Here is a 17,080-nt window from a genome sequence, read left to right on the forward strand (position 1 = left end):
AAGATAGTGGCCAATTAAGATGTGTAAACCTCCTACTATTAATTGCTGACTAATTGCGGAATGTCATTCATAATGATAACTCTAGGCTATTTTGAAACTGCATGACCATGAAGTGATCATAGATTTTTAAAGGTAACTATTTGGGATATAAATAGATATTAAAGTTTGACCACTTTCTATTGGAAACTTTATATTTCATATGACCAAATTTGGATGCTTACAATACTTTAGTCACAGGTTTGCATATGTTCATGTGTAGATCTTCTGGCCGCTGAAACACTTTCCTACTGAAAATGGTATTAACAATGTGCTGCAACGTGCTCAATTATTTCGATGCTGGACAGCAAAGTAGGGCATACACAAGGAAGGTACAGCTATCATGGGTGTCATATACCTCACTTAGGGAACAAGTTTTTTTTGTAAATTGACAACAGTAATTAAAGATAAAGAAAATTTGAGAGTATGTGTGCCCAAATCTTCATTCATCCAAGAAAAGAAATGTAAGGCATGTCAACTTCATGAACCTTGTCATAATTATCCCAAGTAGTATTTAAAGGGGAATGTTAGTGATATTCTTTATTTATAACAATAATTCTAATGAAAAGGCGATTTATTTTTTGAGTCAGGTTAATCAAACATTTTTTTATTTAGCCTAACCAACTATCATTTTTACACACTAATAGACTTTATTGTACATTTATATCTACTATAGGTATTAAATCATTCATACATATGCATCCATGATATTGAAAGGGTTATAGTAAATATTTATACACCTGTACTAAAGTATGAATGTATTGGCTGTTTGTGCATATTTAGGATTTTTCAAGGTAAATCTTTATTTGAGTCTTTTGATAAACTTAATTCTATTTAACAGTTGACCAGGGAAAGTGCATCAGTCTAGTTTGGTAGGATTACAACCAGATTTCATCAGTAGCGAAGTAAAATTTAAATATTTTAAAAGACTAAGCTTAAAGAAAAAGCAATAATTTTAGACAAGAGTTTAGTTGCACCAATAATTGAAGACTGTGAAATTATGATCATTAATTCATGTCACTTAGCTTTGTTTCATTTTAAGCATAAAGTACAAGGCTGAAATTAAATTTTTTTAAAGGGTTTCGCTAATATATGGAATTACAACAACGCTTACGAAATTGTGTGATATTTTAGGTCTTCAGGTAAGAGATGTTGAGTTTGTATACATCAGGATACATGTGATAGCTTAAAGAAGGATTTGTTTGTCCGGACCATAACTTTGACATACATGGAGCAATCTTGTTTATATTTGGCATAAATGTTAACCTCAGTGAGACAAAGTGTCATGCGCAAACCTCAGGTTCCTATCTGAAAGGTCAAGGTCACAGCCTGAGGTCAAAGGTTATGTCAGATCTTGTTTGGCCCATAACTTTGACTTGCATTGAGGAATCTTGTTTATATTTAGCATGAATGTTAACCTCAGTGAGGAGTGTCTTGCACAAACCCCAGATTCCTGTCTCAATCGTCAAGATCACAGTTGGAGGTCAAAGGTCATGTCAGATCTTGTCCAGCCCATAACTTAGACATGCATTGAGGAATCTTGTTTCTATTTGGCATGAATGTTTAACTCTATTTCAAAGGTCAAGGTCACAGTTATGGTCAAAGGGTGGGCGCGACATGTTGCCCGTGGGATGTGGGCATCTAGTTTAAAAGATAGTTCTTGTGATTGAGTGTTACATGTATGTACAATATTTCCAAAATTAAGATTGGTATGGTGGCTGTTTTGTGCCATTGCGTTCTATGTGGGGGGTTGATGTCCGGCATGGCGCCACAACAACGTTTGACAGGGCGATGTTCAGCGGGGTTCCATAAGGACGTTTGTCTTTGTGTTGCTGCAACAGAACAAGATAACGAAATGGCACAAATCAGCCACTATAGATTTTTTTTTCTTTGCAATGTAAGATGGTTTGTAACATAAGCTAACTAGCTTTTTCAGCCATTATTGAGTCTGTACTTAGGAAAAAATGGAGTATCACTGACATGGTGTTGTACCGGGAGGTACCAGGAGTTTGAACCTGTTACCTGTAGGGCTTGAGCATTTTAAAATGCTTCTTAAGCTGTGATTTAGATAGTAAACAATATAGTGTTAAAAGCAACATTTTTACCTGTGTGATTTACAATGATTTGTTTGTTTGTTTGTTTTGGTTTTAGCGCCATTTTTCAACAGTATATTTATAGTGTAACTGGGTGTGGTGGGGAAAAGAACTCTTGACTCTGCAATTGGGGTAGATCTGTGCTCTTCCTGTTTAGCTAAGCAAACTGGGATTTGCAATGATAAGAAATGTTCAATACAGTTATTTCTATATTACGTTATATTTTCAGTGACAGTCAGATGTAGGAAGTATTAAGGAGGGGGCAATCAGTCTGTGGCAGTGAGGTGTTAGGGACAAGGTTCACAGGTAATACAGATAGAGCTTACTGTCCCTGGTTGTAATTTCTCATCATGGAGGACGTCCTTAAAGTTGTCAAAAATAAATCACAAGATTTCGAGCCGTTGGTTGTTTTGGAGTTTGCTGTGAATACAAAACAGGCGGCAGTAGAATGGATGATCGCTAAACTACAGGCCTCCAGTGAGGACAATGGTGCTGATCTGTGTGTAACAGCAATGGTGATGCAGCATAACCAGGTATACAGTTCTTTAAATGATAAAGGGATATTTTCGGTGATTGGCCGTCAAATTATATTTATAATATTTTGGAATTGATGGCGGGACTTTTGTTATTTGAAGGTTGAGATTTTAATACCTGTATGTACACAAGTGTTGAAAAGCTGCTGTTACTAAATTCTCATTACTTACTGAATAAAAAAAAAAAACACTGAAAAGAATGTCACCTTGGGACCAAATGAAATTTTCAGTTTTGAAGAGTTGACAGTTAAAAGAGGTAAATTTTGATAGCAAGAACGTACACCTGACCAAGACATTTTTCAGTTTAGAGGCATGTCCTGTATGCAGTTTTGAGAGGGTATAAAGACTTAAGAGTTGTTTCACTTCAGACTCTGATAAAAATGAAGAGACATTTTACAAAAAAATTATACAAGTATCAAATCTCAATCTGTCTTAATGGCTTGCTCTACCTTTGGAAATGTGGTTTGAATCTATAGCGCTGATATTATTTAAGTGAGATTGAATGTGCTAGATATTAATTCTTAAATTCACAATGGTTTGTTTCTGGTATATATATGCACAGGAGGCTAGTGTAAAACACATGCACTATTTCCAGTAGTATGTACAAAAGCATGTATTGTACATAGTCAAAAAATGATAGAAACTTAATATATGAGACGTGCCATGAGAAAATCAACATAGTGGGTTTGCGACCAGCATGGATCCAGACCAGACTGCGCGGATGTCAGGATCCATGCTGTTCGCTAACGGTTTCTCTAATTGCAGTAGGCTTTCAAAGCAAACAGCATGGATCCTGACCAGACTGCGCGGATGCGCAGGCTAGTCTGGATCCATGCTGGTCGCAAACCCACTATGTTGATTTTCTCATGGCGCGGCTCATATGATGTTTGCCCTTCATTGACCATTACAGCTTACCTGTATGAGTAAGTTAGGAGAAAATTTGGCTTTGTATTCATCCAGCAGCTAGTATCATCCTGACTATATCAGAGCTGTATTCAAATGTTAAAAAAGTTCATAAGATATCCTTTTGGAAGAATAGGTAGAGTTGGACTCAACCTTGCATTGGCACAGACAATCCGTTTGTATCTTGTAAGCTGGTATCTCAGTAACCGCTTTCGGGAATGGATTGAAACTTCACACAGTTATTTACTGTGATAAACTGACCCACATTGCACATGTTCCATAACTCTATTTTGCTTTTTTACAAAATTATGACCCTCTTTTTGACTTTCGTATTCATTCAGTTGACAAGGCTGTTGAATAGTCAAGGGTCTCTGTCCTCCGACAACTCTTGTTTACAATTACATGAAAAGATTTTACCTTTTTTCAAGAAGTTTGAACTTTATCTCACCTTTCAAAAGTCCCAACAACCTGCACGTAAGCTGGAAAATGTCAAATGATCATGTGTCTTGTAAGGAAAATATTTCCAAGTTAAGCATGATATTTAATGTATAGAGTATTATGCTTGTTATGTACATATATAGATCCACTGCTGGCACAGAAAAACCCAGCCTTTTTTTTCAAAGGATGGCAGCTTCTAAGACCATACAGTTCTCATGCCTTTAGATTGATATTACTCTATTATCTCTACTTTTGACACTGTATTTGCATATACTACAATGTATGTTCTTATAAATACCACTTGCTTGATGATTGTTAATGCATATATATTTTCATTTTCACACAAGATGCTAGTTAAGTTTTATTATATGTCATTATTTGACAATTAGGTTAGGATTATGGCCCTTGATTTATCAAAAAGTCCATGGTAAATTTTTCCAGTTTTACACCTTCATTTCTTAATCGGTGTCTTTGTTCAGACTAGGTTGATATATAGATGTTTATTATGTTTCCCTATATGTGGGGAAATATATTGGTTTTGTCTTGTCCATCAGTCTGTCTGTCACAAAAGTTTGTAGGGACCACTCCACCTCTGAAACTTATTGTTTGATTTCAACCAAAATTTGTACGGTTGCTCAATACTATGGCTTGAATTGCAAGTCATTGGCATTTTTGGGTTGAAATGCATTTTGGTGAAGTTATTGCCCTTTAAATGTCAGTTTTAGATTAACCTTGCCGATAAGTGTAAGCCTAAAAGGATACCTATACTACAAACTTATTTAGATTAGTACCATAGATACTGTGTATAATGCACAGTTTTTTTTACCCCTATTATAGGAGCATATTATATACAAGTTGAGACAATATACATAAAATGAGAAAGGGAAATGACTCTCCGCGATATAAATTGTATATCTAAAAAAACTGAAATTTCCGTTAGTTTCTGAAATAAATAAGAGTGGTTTATTTTTTTTAAACAAAATTGCTTTTACCTTAATTTAATAGTATTTAGAGAAAGAAATATCAGCAATCATAAATATTATGATGCTTATTGTTTTTAAGCGATTTTGCACTACAAAACTGCCATGAAGTATCATGCTAAGTGCTGATGTTTTATCTTTAACAAATCAGAGCAAAAGATGATCTTACCTTTTGTTATTGGCTTGAATTGAGAAGCTCCGAGATATGAAAACAATAATTATTGCTTTCTATATATTTATTCATATTCTATTTATTCATATTTTTTTAAAAATTAAAACAAAAGAAATGACAAAGATGACAATATAACAAAAATCCATAATGTAGTGAGATAAATTACACTGTCCTTTGTGGAGGTAAAAGTTATTACCAGTGTTAGTGGAAACTACTTTCATTTCTGGGGCCTCCATGGCGGAGTGGTTAAGGTCGCTGACTTCGAATCACTTGCCCTTTACCAATGTGCGTTCGAGCCTCACTCAGGGTGTTGAATTCCTCCTGAGGAAGCCATCTACCCAGGTGCCTGTCCATGATGAAATAATGCACGGAGGGACCCCTGGGGTCTTTCTCTACCATTGAAAGCTGAAAAATCGCCGTATAACCCATAATTGAGTCGGTACAAAGTTAAATCCAACAACAACAGAAGGAGTAATAAAACACATCATCGTGAACAGACAAAACAAAAATACCAGGAAATTAATGTTTCAGTACTTGAAATTATTTCAGGTTGAGAGAAATGTTTCTTTTCTGAATGAAACATTAATTATTAAATGATTGTTTTTGTTAATTTCTCTTTTATTTGTAGAACTTCTTTTTTTGTCCATCTCCAAATACATGTCTTTGATATGGCTTGATATTGCCTATCATTTTACCTTCTATTCAAATGAAGCTGTATCACTGGGGAGACATGGACTTTTACTAAAAGCATTCTGTAGTTTCTGGATATTTGTTTAAAGACCTCTGATATATTCTATTGAGATATATTATCATGCTGAAGCTATATTATTGTTGCTGTATTTACTTTACAGGAAAACTCAGTAAGTACAATGCATGGGAGTGTGCTTCCCAGAGCATACCTTGTATCTGTATGCACACAATATACATATATGAGAGAACTAACATTGTTACATGCATAATTAATTGGTACATATTAGTTCTTATCTTTTGATTTCTATGTGTTGTCAAATTTTATTGACATGAAGGGCTGGGTTACTCGTATGTTATAAGTAATCCAATAGTGTACAATCATCTATACCAAGGACGTAAATTATTTGTCTATATGAACTTCTCTTCTTTTTTAATTTGAAATTCATGATTTGTTTTTTATGCATGGTAAAGGGTAACATTTTACAGTTATTGAATTGTATAAGTGTGGCATCAATAATAAAATCTTCATTGATAGATGCTCATTAAAAACTTATTTTTACATGTATCCAGATACAGTTATTTCAGTTTGCTGAAAAATTTCCTAGTCACATTTGCTTACTACATGTATATGGTCTCAATTCAAAAGGAATTTCATTGTATGTAAAATGTCATCTTTGCCCATTCATGTTATTAAAATCTGACAGCAAATATAATTCAAAATGACATTTAGTTTACTTGGTTCAAAGTATTGTCTGAAAGGACTAGGTTATGACTGGAAGAGTACCAGAATATGTGAAATTTGTTATTAGCTCCATAGTCGTACTTAGTATACTAGAATGATATGTGAGAAAATGTTGAGAGGTTGAGATTTCAATATTTAACCCTTACCCTGCTAAATTTCTAAAATGGACTGGTCCATCATTCAATTTGGGCAGCATCGCTTACTAATTAAAGGGGTGTTCACTGAAAATTTACTGACTGAATAGTGAACAGTGCAGACCATGATCTTGGTCTGCACTGGTTGCAAAGGCAGAATCACAAAGTCTTGCTGCCAGCAGGCTGAGAGCTGAATGTGTAAAGTTCATAGAAATTCCTTATAGCCACAGCTGCCTACAAAGTCTAAACACAGGCAAAATTAATAATAACATGCTCTTTAGAAAAATTATTACGGTAATGGATCTACCGGTATAATGACACTCCGTTATTTTGTGTGATTACATATTCTCATTGGCACTTCAGCATCCTCGGACATAACTGTAGCTAATGTGAACATTGCTTTCGGTAAAAAGCTGAGAATTCCGAAATTCCATACGGAGAATACACATTTGCCCAATTGTTGTTAAGGGTCCAGTACCTTAAACACTAATGCTATATTATCAGTTAGTTAACCTTTACCCTGCTAAATTTCTAAAATGGACTGGTCCTTCATTCCCACTTATTATTCAAAGGGGTTTTCACTGAAAAATTTTCTGACTGAAGAGTGAACAGTGCAGACCAGCTGGTGCAGACCATGATCAGCCTGCACAGAGATGCAGGCTGATCTTGGCTCCGCACTGGTCACAAAGGCAAAATCTCTTACTGCCAGCAGGCTAAAGGTTAATATTCCATGAGACTTATGCCAGTTGTGGTTTGGTGAAGGGCATGGAAGTTAAATATTGATTGTGTTTTCTAAAATGAGACAAATTTACACAGAATAACTCTGCAGTTTGGAGCTAAAACAGAAACACCGGAATGATTAGCTTAGTTTATAAAGCTATGAATTTAGTGATGTTTTTCAATCACCTTTAAAACAAACAAAAAAAAACTCTTATGTATTTGCGAAGTCACAACCTCTTTTTTAGCAGCTGTTGCATTCATTTGTACATTAATTTAAGGATTTGTTGTTTTTTCAACATTCAGTTCTGAAAATGCTGAGAAAAGTCATGGCTGGACATGTATTTTGCTTCTTCAGTTATGCGTATGTGTTGTTCATATTTGTGCAGTCTTTTACCATGACAGTAGGCAATCTTATTGAAAAAAAATTAACAACTTTTAATTGTTTTTGACTCTACCCATACTTGAACAGTACATTAACATGCCTTTGATATGAAAAGAACTAAGGCCATTTCCTTATGTCAAAATGACAGAAAATTGTTTGTACCAGATTTATTTTCTGAATTTTCCCATACCAGGTTTAAAGTACTTGTAGTTCCTGTATGTTTCCAAACAAAATTTATAACATCTGGAGAATGTTCTTATACCAAATTTAAAGTAGTTCATGGATGTTCCCATACCAGATTTAACCTATTCCTGGTTGTTCCCATGCCATATTTAGAGCAGTTTCAGGTTTAAAGTAGTTCATGGATGTTCCCATACATGATTTAACCTATTCCTGGTTGTTCCCATACCAGATTTAAAGCAGTTTCAAAATGTTTCCACTCCAGATTTAAAGTAGTTCATGGATGTTCCCATACCAGATGTAACCGATTCATGGTTGTTCCCATACCAGATTTAAAGTAGTTCATGGATGTTCCCATACCAGATGTGACCTATTCATGGTTGTTCCCATACCAGATGTAACCTATTCCTGGTTGTTTTCATACCAGATGTAACCTATTCCTGGTTGTTCCCATACCAGATTTAACCTATTCCTGGATGTTCCCATACCAGATGTAACCTATTCCTGGTTGTTCCCATACCAGATTTAACCTATTCCTGGTTGTTCCCATACCAGATGTAACCTATTCCTGGTTATTCCCATACCAGATTTAACCCTATTCCTGGTTGTTCCCACACCAGATTTAACTTATTCCTGGTTGTTCCCATACCAGATTTAAAGTAGTTCATGGATGTTCCCACACCAGTCTTTATTAGCAGCAGGATAGTAGAACAAAAACACCATGTTCAAAGATAATTTGAAATAATCTTACACAAAACTTGTTGCTTGGAACTTAGCAACAGTACAATGTTCCCATAATTGTTGAAGATGAAAGGCCTAATTGAATCCTCGTCTGAAATGAAAATTTATATGTTCCACTGTTATGAAGTTCTCTGGCTGGAGTTGTCTCAGAAACAACACCTTCCAATGTTAAGATATTGATAGAAAAATATTTGAATGATTATGTAGATTGAAATTTATATGCTGTTTCAACAAGATCAACCTGACTAGATCTTCACTACATTATTTGGATAGCAACTCCATAGCTTTTGAGTTGACAAAATGAAATTTGAATAGTCTTTTACTAAACTATGGGAACTGTCTTGTCCAGTTAGATGTGTGATATAATGACATATACTGATACTAATGATGCTATATCAAACCCAACAGTAGAAGTATGATTTACACTAATACGGTTTAAGAGATGAAACTGTTTTTGTCAGTGGTATTAATAGAATATATTAAAACAAAAGTGTATATATAACATTATAGCAGTATTGTTTAAAGGTGGATAATCAGATTTTGGCTAAGTAACGGATTTGTTTTAAACTTTAACATCTGATCATTTACACTCATTTATGTTCAGTTAGCGCTTAATACAAGTTAGATTTTCACTGGAGATATTTTTAATAATTGGTTTTCCTATTGCAGTTGCCCAACCAAGATCGAGTTATTTTATCATAAGTATAAATGTGATAAACATACTTTACCTAAGAAAATGTAAAACTAACCGATATATTGTATTATATTCGTAAAATAATTGCATTAACAATTACATATATAGATTGAATTCATTAGAAATGCAAGTTTGAAAAATTATTATTACCTCCCTTTGCCTATCTTGGTTGCGCAACCAAGATAGAATTGAAAGAAATGAAATTCAGAAGCTACATGCATTTTAAAACCCACCCTTTGATTCAGATTGTTAAATATTTGGTATATCTATCCAATGCGAACGTAAAACTCAGAATTATATGGAAATAAAAAGAAATACCAAGCTTTTTAAATATTTTCATATTAAAGGGGAGTAATTACAAATTTTTATGAAAATCAATAAAGTATACATTTCTAACAGGGATCTAACTCTAAGTAATGGGTATTTTTGTTTATTAAATAAATCTCTAACTGAATATACAAAAAGTAAAAAATGTCACTAAATTTTGCTTAAATGTGATTGACCACCTTTAATTTGTGATGTTTAGGCCAGGTTAGCGGTACATGCACATCTTGAAAGTAAGAATTAATTTATTTTTAACATGATTGTTAAGAATATGTGGGACATTTCATTTCTATAATAATAAGAAGGAATATGATACTGACTTCCACCATTCTACCCATATCAAAGGCATATCACTACATTTGTCTTTCTGTATTTTCTAATTGAGATTTTGCAGTATAATTTAAAACCAGAAAGAGAATTTTTTTATATGAAAATTGAACATCAAATAAAATATGTTTGTTGTGCCACTAATTTAAAGGTGTTTTCATTTTCTTGAAAGAGGATACAGGAAGGGGCCACACTTCAAGATAGTTCAGAGTTTTTAATATGATTGGATTGTCTTGGAACTGTGTAACATGACATTGTGTATTTCTTATATATTTGCAATAATGTCAAAGCCCTAAAATGTAAAAATAAATAAGACTTTTGTTGATTTAATTATTTTGAGCTCATCTGATTTTTTGAAAAAAAATGATGAGTTATTGTCATCACTTGAGCGGTTGTCGGCGTCGGCGTCGGCGTTGCCTGGTTAAGTTTTATGTTTAGGTCAGCTTTTCTCCTAAACTATCAAAGCTATTGCTTTGAAACTTGGAATACTTGTTCACCATCATAAGCTGACCCTGTATAGCAAGAAACATAACTCCATCTTGCTTTTTGCAAGATTTATGGCCCCTTTTGTACTTAGAAAATATCAGATTTCTTGGTTAAGTTTTATGTTTAGGTCAACTTTTCTCCCAAACTATCAAAGCTATTGCTTTGAAACTTGGAATACTTGTTCACCATCATAAGCAGACCCTGTACATCAAGAAACATAACTCCATTTTGCAAGATTTATGGCCCCTTTTGGACTTAGAAAATATCAGATTTCTTGGTTAAGTTTTATGTTTAGGTCAACTTTTTCTCTTAAACTATCAAAGCTATTGCTTTGAAACTTGCAACACTTCTTCACCATCATAAGCTGACCCTGTACAGCAAGCAGCGTAACTCCATCCTGCTTTTTGCAATAATTATTGCCCCTTTTGGACTTAGAAAATCATTTTCTTGGTTGAGTATTATGTTTAAGTCAACTTTTCTCATAAACTATCAAAGCTATTGCTTTAAAACTTGCAACAGTTTTTCACCATCATAAGTCGACACTGAACATCAAGAAACATAACTCTATCCTGCTTTTTGCAAGAATGATGGCCCTTTTTAGACTTAGAAAATCATGGGTAGGACAATATTTCTATTACACAAAAAAAATCAGATGAGCGTCAGCACCCGCAAGGCGGTGCTCTTGTTTCTATGAGTCAGCCATATGCAGTTTTTGACAGACTGCCATTTGCAGTTAAATCTAAGGGATACAACTATTACAAAGAGACGAACATAATGATTTTGATGAAATCAACATAATTTATCCATAAAAAAGCGCAAATTGGTTGGAAAATGAACAAAATATCTGTTTCAGCAATCAGCAGTCCAATACATTTCATCATACTGGCCTGTACCAATCATACTACTGGGTAATTAAAATATTCTTAAAAAGTTGTTCCCCTTTAGAAAAAAAGTACCATTTCTAAAGAAATACAAATAAATAATTCTCAGAATTTCTGCAAAACAATGTTAAACCTAGTTATGTGAAATTCAGTTCTGGGAAAATAAGTGCAGCCACTTAATGCAGTTGTTTTCCAGAATTCAAAGCTTGTATCATTAAACAATATATATATTTTGTATGCTGTTCAATTTTCATGTAAAACAATTGCTTTTTTGTATGATTGATGATGTTTAATTTCAGAATTTCAAATATCCACCAAAACGTCAGGAACCCCCAAACGCCCATCCTCAGCCCATGTCAGCCGTTAACCAATATCTTTTAGCATTTTTAGGTGATGATCACAGAACATGTTTTATTACAATTTCAAAAACACACTTTTTACCATCACTGCTCTTGGTAAGTATGAAATTAACACTGGGGACACTTCCTGCACTGGATGCCTGTTCTTCATGAAGTCTGAAGCATATTGATTTTAGTATGTGACTCTGCTAGCCTATGGGGTATCCATTCACACAGAAGTGTTCCAAGGAAGAAAAATTTACTGATTTTGAAAGCTTTTTTCATTTCTGCTCGAAATGTCAGTTGTCAGGGCAGGTTTCGTTTGATAGAATGGTTACAGACCCATCAGCTGATACCAGGGATTAAGAGGTAGGTAGTAAGTTAAAAGTTGAATTGACTATTGTTTCCAAGTATCTGTTTCACACTTGCTTGTGTTGTAAAATTGATGGTAAAAGGTGCATTTTTAAAACAGGCTGGAACTGTAACAAAACATGTTCCATGATCGTCACCTAGGCTTACTTCATGTTGAAATGCTTAAGGATATTGGCTAAAGAAGAATGGGAGGGGTCTTGATTTAGCAAAAATCATAAATTGATGGGCCATACAGATAATGGCTTTTGTATTTTAGGTCATCTTGAATTTGGGGTCTGACATACAAAATCATTTAAAGGTAAACATTTTGTATGTGCACTGAAAAGCAGTTGGTTGTGTTACCTTAAAACAGATCAGGCTTTCTAAGATTAGTTGTGTTCGCCTTTGGTGATGTGCCAGGCCTTTAGATTTGTTTTGTATGCATGGTTCAATTAGAAGTTACGATTTGCATGTTGATAAGTATATAGACGTTTGTAATGTGTAGTTGCCAAAGAAAAGATGCAGTAATGGGAATATAATCTACACTTGTTAGATACATGTACACACATGAATATATAGAATATAGTTTAAAGAGGGCGGCTACATAAATTATGTTATGACTCATGAACAACACTGTTATACCCCAGTCACACATACGGTGCGGATAGCTACGTCTAGCCAACGGATAGAAACGTAGTAATCTGTATCGAGCCGTACCGATTGGTACGGATTGATACGGATTACTACTTTAAGGTACAGTTCAGGTACGGATCGATAAGGATTACTACGTTTCTATCCGTGGCTAAAGGTAGCTACCATGCCGTATGTGTGACCCGGGTATTACTCCTAGTATATACACATGTATTATGGGAGTTTATAAATGGATGAGAAGAGACCACATTTTTGTGGGAATGAATAGTTAAACAATTTGCAGAAGAATATTACTTGGTGCTTGTGCCTCACTTCAGATGTAGAAGTTAAATTTAAGTTACAATCCACCTATATTTTCAGAGTTATGGTCTATTTCTTACTTAAAATTTGTGCAAAATATTGATATTCATTCCATAACTTTTGAAAGGATGAATAGATTTGATTCAGTTTTGGTACACATGTTTATGATTTTAAAATATCGTCTAAGTTTGATATTGGTTACATTCCTCCTATTTTTGGTGGAGTTATGGCCCCCTTTTTACTTAAAATTTGTAAAAAGGCAATTGTTTATACTAGTAACATTTCAGTACAGTTTATTAGTAATATGTCTGCAATTATATACATTGTCTTGCATACATTTTTGGTGTATTGAAATTCTAGCTTAAGAGGTCTAATTCTGGACTACAAATTTTGAAGACATGTGGCCACTATCGCTTGGTCCAACACAAAATGATTAATAGTTTACAAATAAAAAAAAATAGTCCCATGATTGTCATCCTGTAAGAGTAATGAGTGGTGGAGTAATACCTCTCATCTACTATCAGGGATCTAGTGCTTGTTTCTCAGGACTCATATTTTTGAGATCTCTTATTATTTCAAGATTTTAGTATTACATTTCCAAAATCCTTGGAGTATTGACAGTCATGGTGACATTGTCATTGTTTTGTATCCTGTAGGAGACAGTGTTGTTTATTGGGGCAAAGACAGATAGGCTGTTACTCGGGGCAGAAATGATGGACATGATGAAGGTATACAAGGATGGTAACCACAGAGAGTTCACTGTTAGAGATCTTGCTAATTTCAGGGGTGGAGGTAGGTGGCGTTTTTAAGCTTTATAACTGATTTCGTGGAGTTTTCAACAATAGTATCATTTGAATCCTTTTACTTTGAAATTAATTTATCAAACAGCAGTGTTACTTAGTTTTTTAGTAAGATTTTGTTAAAGGTGTTTCTCTGAATGAATATGACTGAAATACTAAAAATGCATTGTGTTGTCAATTCACAAGCTTTATTTTCCCTTTTTACCTGTACAGACACAGTGTCATACTTAAAAATACTTTATATGTTCTCTTACAATGCTGACAATTTTTTTCTTACAGACAAAGCTGACAAAATTTTCTCTCACAGGCAGGGCTGATAAATGTTCTGTTACAGACAATGCTGACAATTAAAATGTTCTCTTTGTGACAGTTAAAATGTTCTCTTACACACAGTGCTGTCAATTAAATGTTCTCTTACAGACAGTGCTGACAAGTGTTCTCCTGCAGACAATGCTAACAAAACATTTCTCTTACTGACAATGCTGACAATTAAAATGATCTCTTACAGACAATGCTGACAATTTTCTTACAATGGCTGAGAAGCAGAAGATAATATTTCGAGAATTAGAGAATATCCGGGCAACAGAGGATGATGAACATGTACCAGGATATGAGTTTATCAAGCTGTATGCCGGACGCACCATTGGTAGAGTTTTAGTCTTACAAATATATTTCAAGATTGTTCTGACTAGAAAAATCAGATTAAACTAAGTGAAATGTTACAGTCAATAATAATGTCTTCCTTGTAGGGATATTGTAGTTTTGAACCAGTTGTTGATGTTACCAACTCCACCCCAATCCACAGTATAAGAGTTTTTATACCCTTTGAAGGGGTGACTTTAAGTAATTGGACCATCTGTCTGTCAGTCTTTCTGTTCACCCCTTTGTTTCCATCGGTAACTGAAGAAAGCTTTGGCATAGGAATCTCAGACTTGGTAAGCAGGTAGGTTGTGACCGGCAGATGACCCCTATTGATTGTGAGTTCAGGTGCTTGGAGGTCAAGGTCGTGTGGGACATTGAGCTGAAAACTGGTTTCCAATAGGAAACTGAAGAACACTGTAGCCTACAGTCTTAAAACTTTCTATTATGATTACCTTTTGTCAGTACATGACCCTTTTATTTTGGGTGTCAGGTCAAAAGTCAAGGTCGCAGTATATTCGGTTTTCAGTTGATAATTGAAAAACACTGGCCTAAAGTCATCAAGCTTTATAGGATGATTGCCTGCAGTCTGTAGATGACCCCTTTTGTTGTGGGGTTATTAGGTCAAAGGTCATGGTGATCTTGAGCTGTAAAATCTGTTTTCAGACATTTTGGCCTGCTGTTGGCAAACTTTATAGGATGATTGTATGTGGCTAGTAGATGACCCCAGTTATTAGAAGAGTCAGTAGGTCAAAGGTCAAGGTCATGACATCCTTGAGCTGAAAACCATTTCGGATCTATAACTGAAGAATACTTTGTCATACATTAGTCAGGTTTCATAGGATTGTTGCCTGTAAGATGATCCCTATTATTTTTGGAGTTAGTAGGTCAGTGGTCAAGGCTGCAATGTCCTAGACAGACAGAAAGTGGTTTCCACTCAATAGCTAAAAAAATTTCAGCCTACAGTCCATGACTTCCTTGGATGGCTACCTGTTGTCATTAGATGACTGTTGTGTTGGGGAGCAGTAGCTCAAAGGGTAAAGTCAAGTTATCTCAGAACTGAAATCATTGGGGAATAATATGTTTTTGACAAACATCTCGTTCCCTAGAAAATGACTAGAACTGACATAATATATTTTTAGCAGTCGGCTTTCTTCACATTAAGGGCTGTCCAGTTGTCTACCAGAAGGCTGGTAATTGATGACTATATTTCCTGTAAATACATGTATGAGTCAATGCTCTAGTCTTCTGTTATTAGATAAACCGGACCATTGCCATGTGCAGGGACCTTTATTGTGGAATTGTTAAGGTAACTGACTTCGAATCACTCGCCCCTCTCTGCTGTTGGTTCAAAACCTTGCTTTTGGTGTGGTACTTTTTCATGTGAGGAAGCTTTTTAGTAATCCTATGGAAGGGTGTTGATCATACCCAGGTTCCCATTCATGCTTGAAATTAATGCTCATAGGACACTTCTTGGTGGAAACATTTCCAAAAGCAAAATATAAAATTTGTGTTTTTCTGTCCTATAACTCAACAAAAACTAGAGAGAAAAAACATTGCCATATGAATATAGCTGTTAACTCTAATGTAATTCCCAACAACATCAAAAAAATGTGACCGTCAATGAATTACATGTATGCCTTCTTCAGTATATTGTTTTTGCCTTTCAGTGAAAAAAATGCTGAGTCAGGATTTAATCAAGAATTTGTTCCCAATTCATGACAAGGAGTTTCTGAAAAAACTAGGAGCTGAGTGGTATGGTAAACCTTTTGCCCAGCAGCCTATTGGTATGTATAAATTGTATAAAATATGCTTTATGTTCATTGGCTTCTTATTTGTGTACAGTTATTAGTGATTGAGTAAAACTGTAACCGTCTCGGTAGCCTAGTGGTAGAGCGCCCGCTTCGAGTGCGGGAGGTCTTGGGTTCGATCCCTGGCCGCGTCATACCAAAGACGTTAAAAATGGTACTAGCAGCTTTCTCGCTTGGCGCTCGGCATTAAGAGGGTAGTGCTAGGACAGGTCAGCCCGGTGTCAGTAAAATGTGACTGGGTGGGATATCTTGTCATGTGTCTGCGGCGTGATATTCCAGTGAGGCAGAACTATAAAGTTGGACATTGTGCTCACTGCTACAAGTAGACACCGTTGGCTATAAGACTGAAAAATTGTTGAAAAAGACTTTAAACCGAAACACACACACACACACACATACACAGAGTAAAACTGTAAAAGAGTTTGAACAAGAAAATACAGGAAATCCTTTTAATATCGGGCCTCTGTGGCCGAGTTATTAAGGTCGCTGACATCAGATCACTTGCCCCTCACTGATATGGGTTCAAGCCTAGCTCTAGTCTTACGGAAGGTTGGTGGTTCTACCCAGGTTCACACCCATAATGAAATAATGCTCAGACGGGCACTTGGGGTCTTCCACCATGAAAAGCTGGAAAGTCGCCATGACATATTACTGTATTGGTATGACATTAAACTCAACAAAAACAAAACAAATTTCAATCTCATCTCATAAGGATACATGTTTCTTCACTTTTA

At 35.1% G+C, this 17,080-nt stretch overlaps 1 protein-coding gene across 6 annotated transcripts in view; it reads left to right on the top strand.

Annotated features, from left to right (window-relative positions):
- The window catches only part of LOC123549331 (anoctamin-10-like), a 58,442-nt gene that overhangs the window by 21,590 nt on the left and 19,772 nt on the right, over window positions 1–17,080 (top strand). For 3 of the 6 annotated variants that reach the window (XM_053545474.1, XM_053545468.1, XM_053545470.1), the window contains exons 2-5: window positions 2,359–2,662; window positions 13,753–13,888; window positions 14,405–14,542; window positions 16,206–16,322. In XM_053545474.1, the coding sequence (XP_053401449.1) occupies window positions 2,480–2,662; window positions 13,753–13,888; window positions 14,405–14,542; window positions 16,206–16,322 (574 nt within the window). In that variant the 5' untranslated portion in view covers window positions 2,359–2,479. Of the gene's footprint in view, window positions 1–108; window positions 133–724; window positions 831–871; window positions 942–2,358; window positions 2,663–13,752; window positions 13,889–14,404; window positions 14,543–16,205; window positions 16,323–17,080 lie in introns of those variants that run through there. The other 3 variants (XM_053545472.1, XM_053545469.1, XM_053545473.1) reach the window with 3 other exon arrangements.

Source organism: Mercenaria mercenaria, chromosome 6 (genome assembly GCF_021730395.1).
Source record: "Mercenaria mercenaria strain notata chromosome 6, MADL_Memer_1, whole genome shotgun sequence".
Taxonomy (NCBI): Eukaryota; Metazoa; Mollusca; class Bivalvia; order Venerida; family Veneridae; genus Mercenaria; species Mercenaria mercenaria.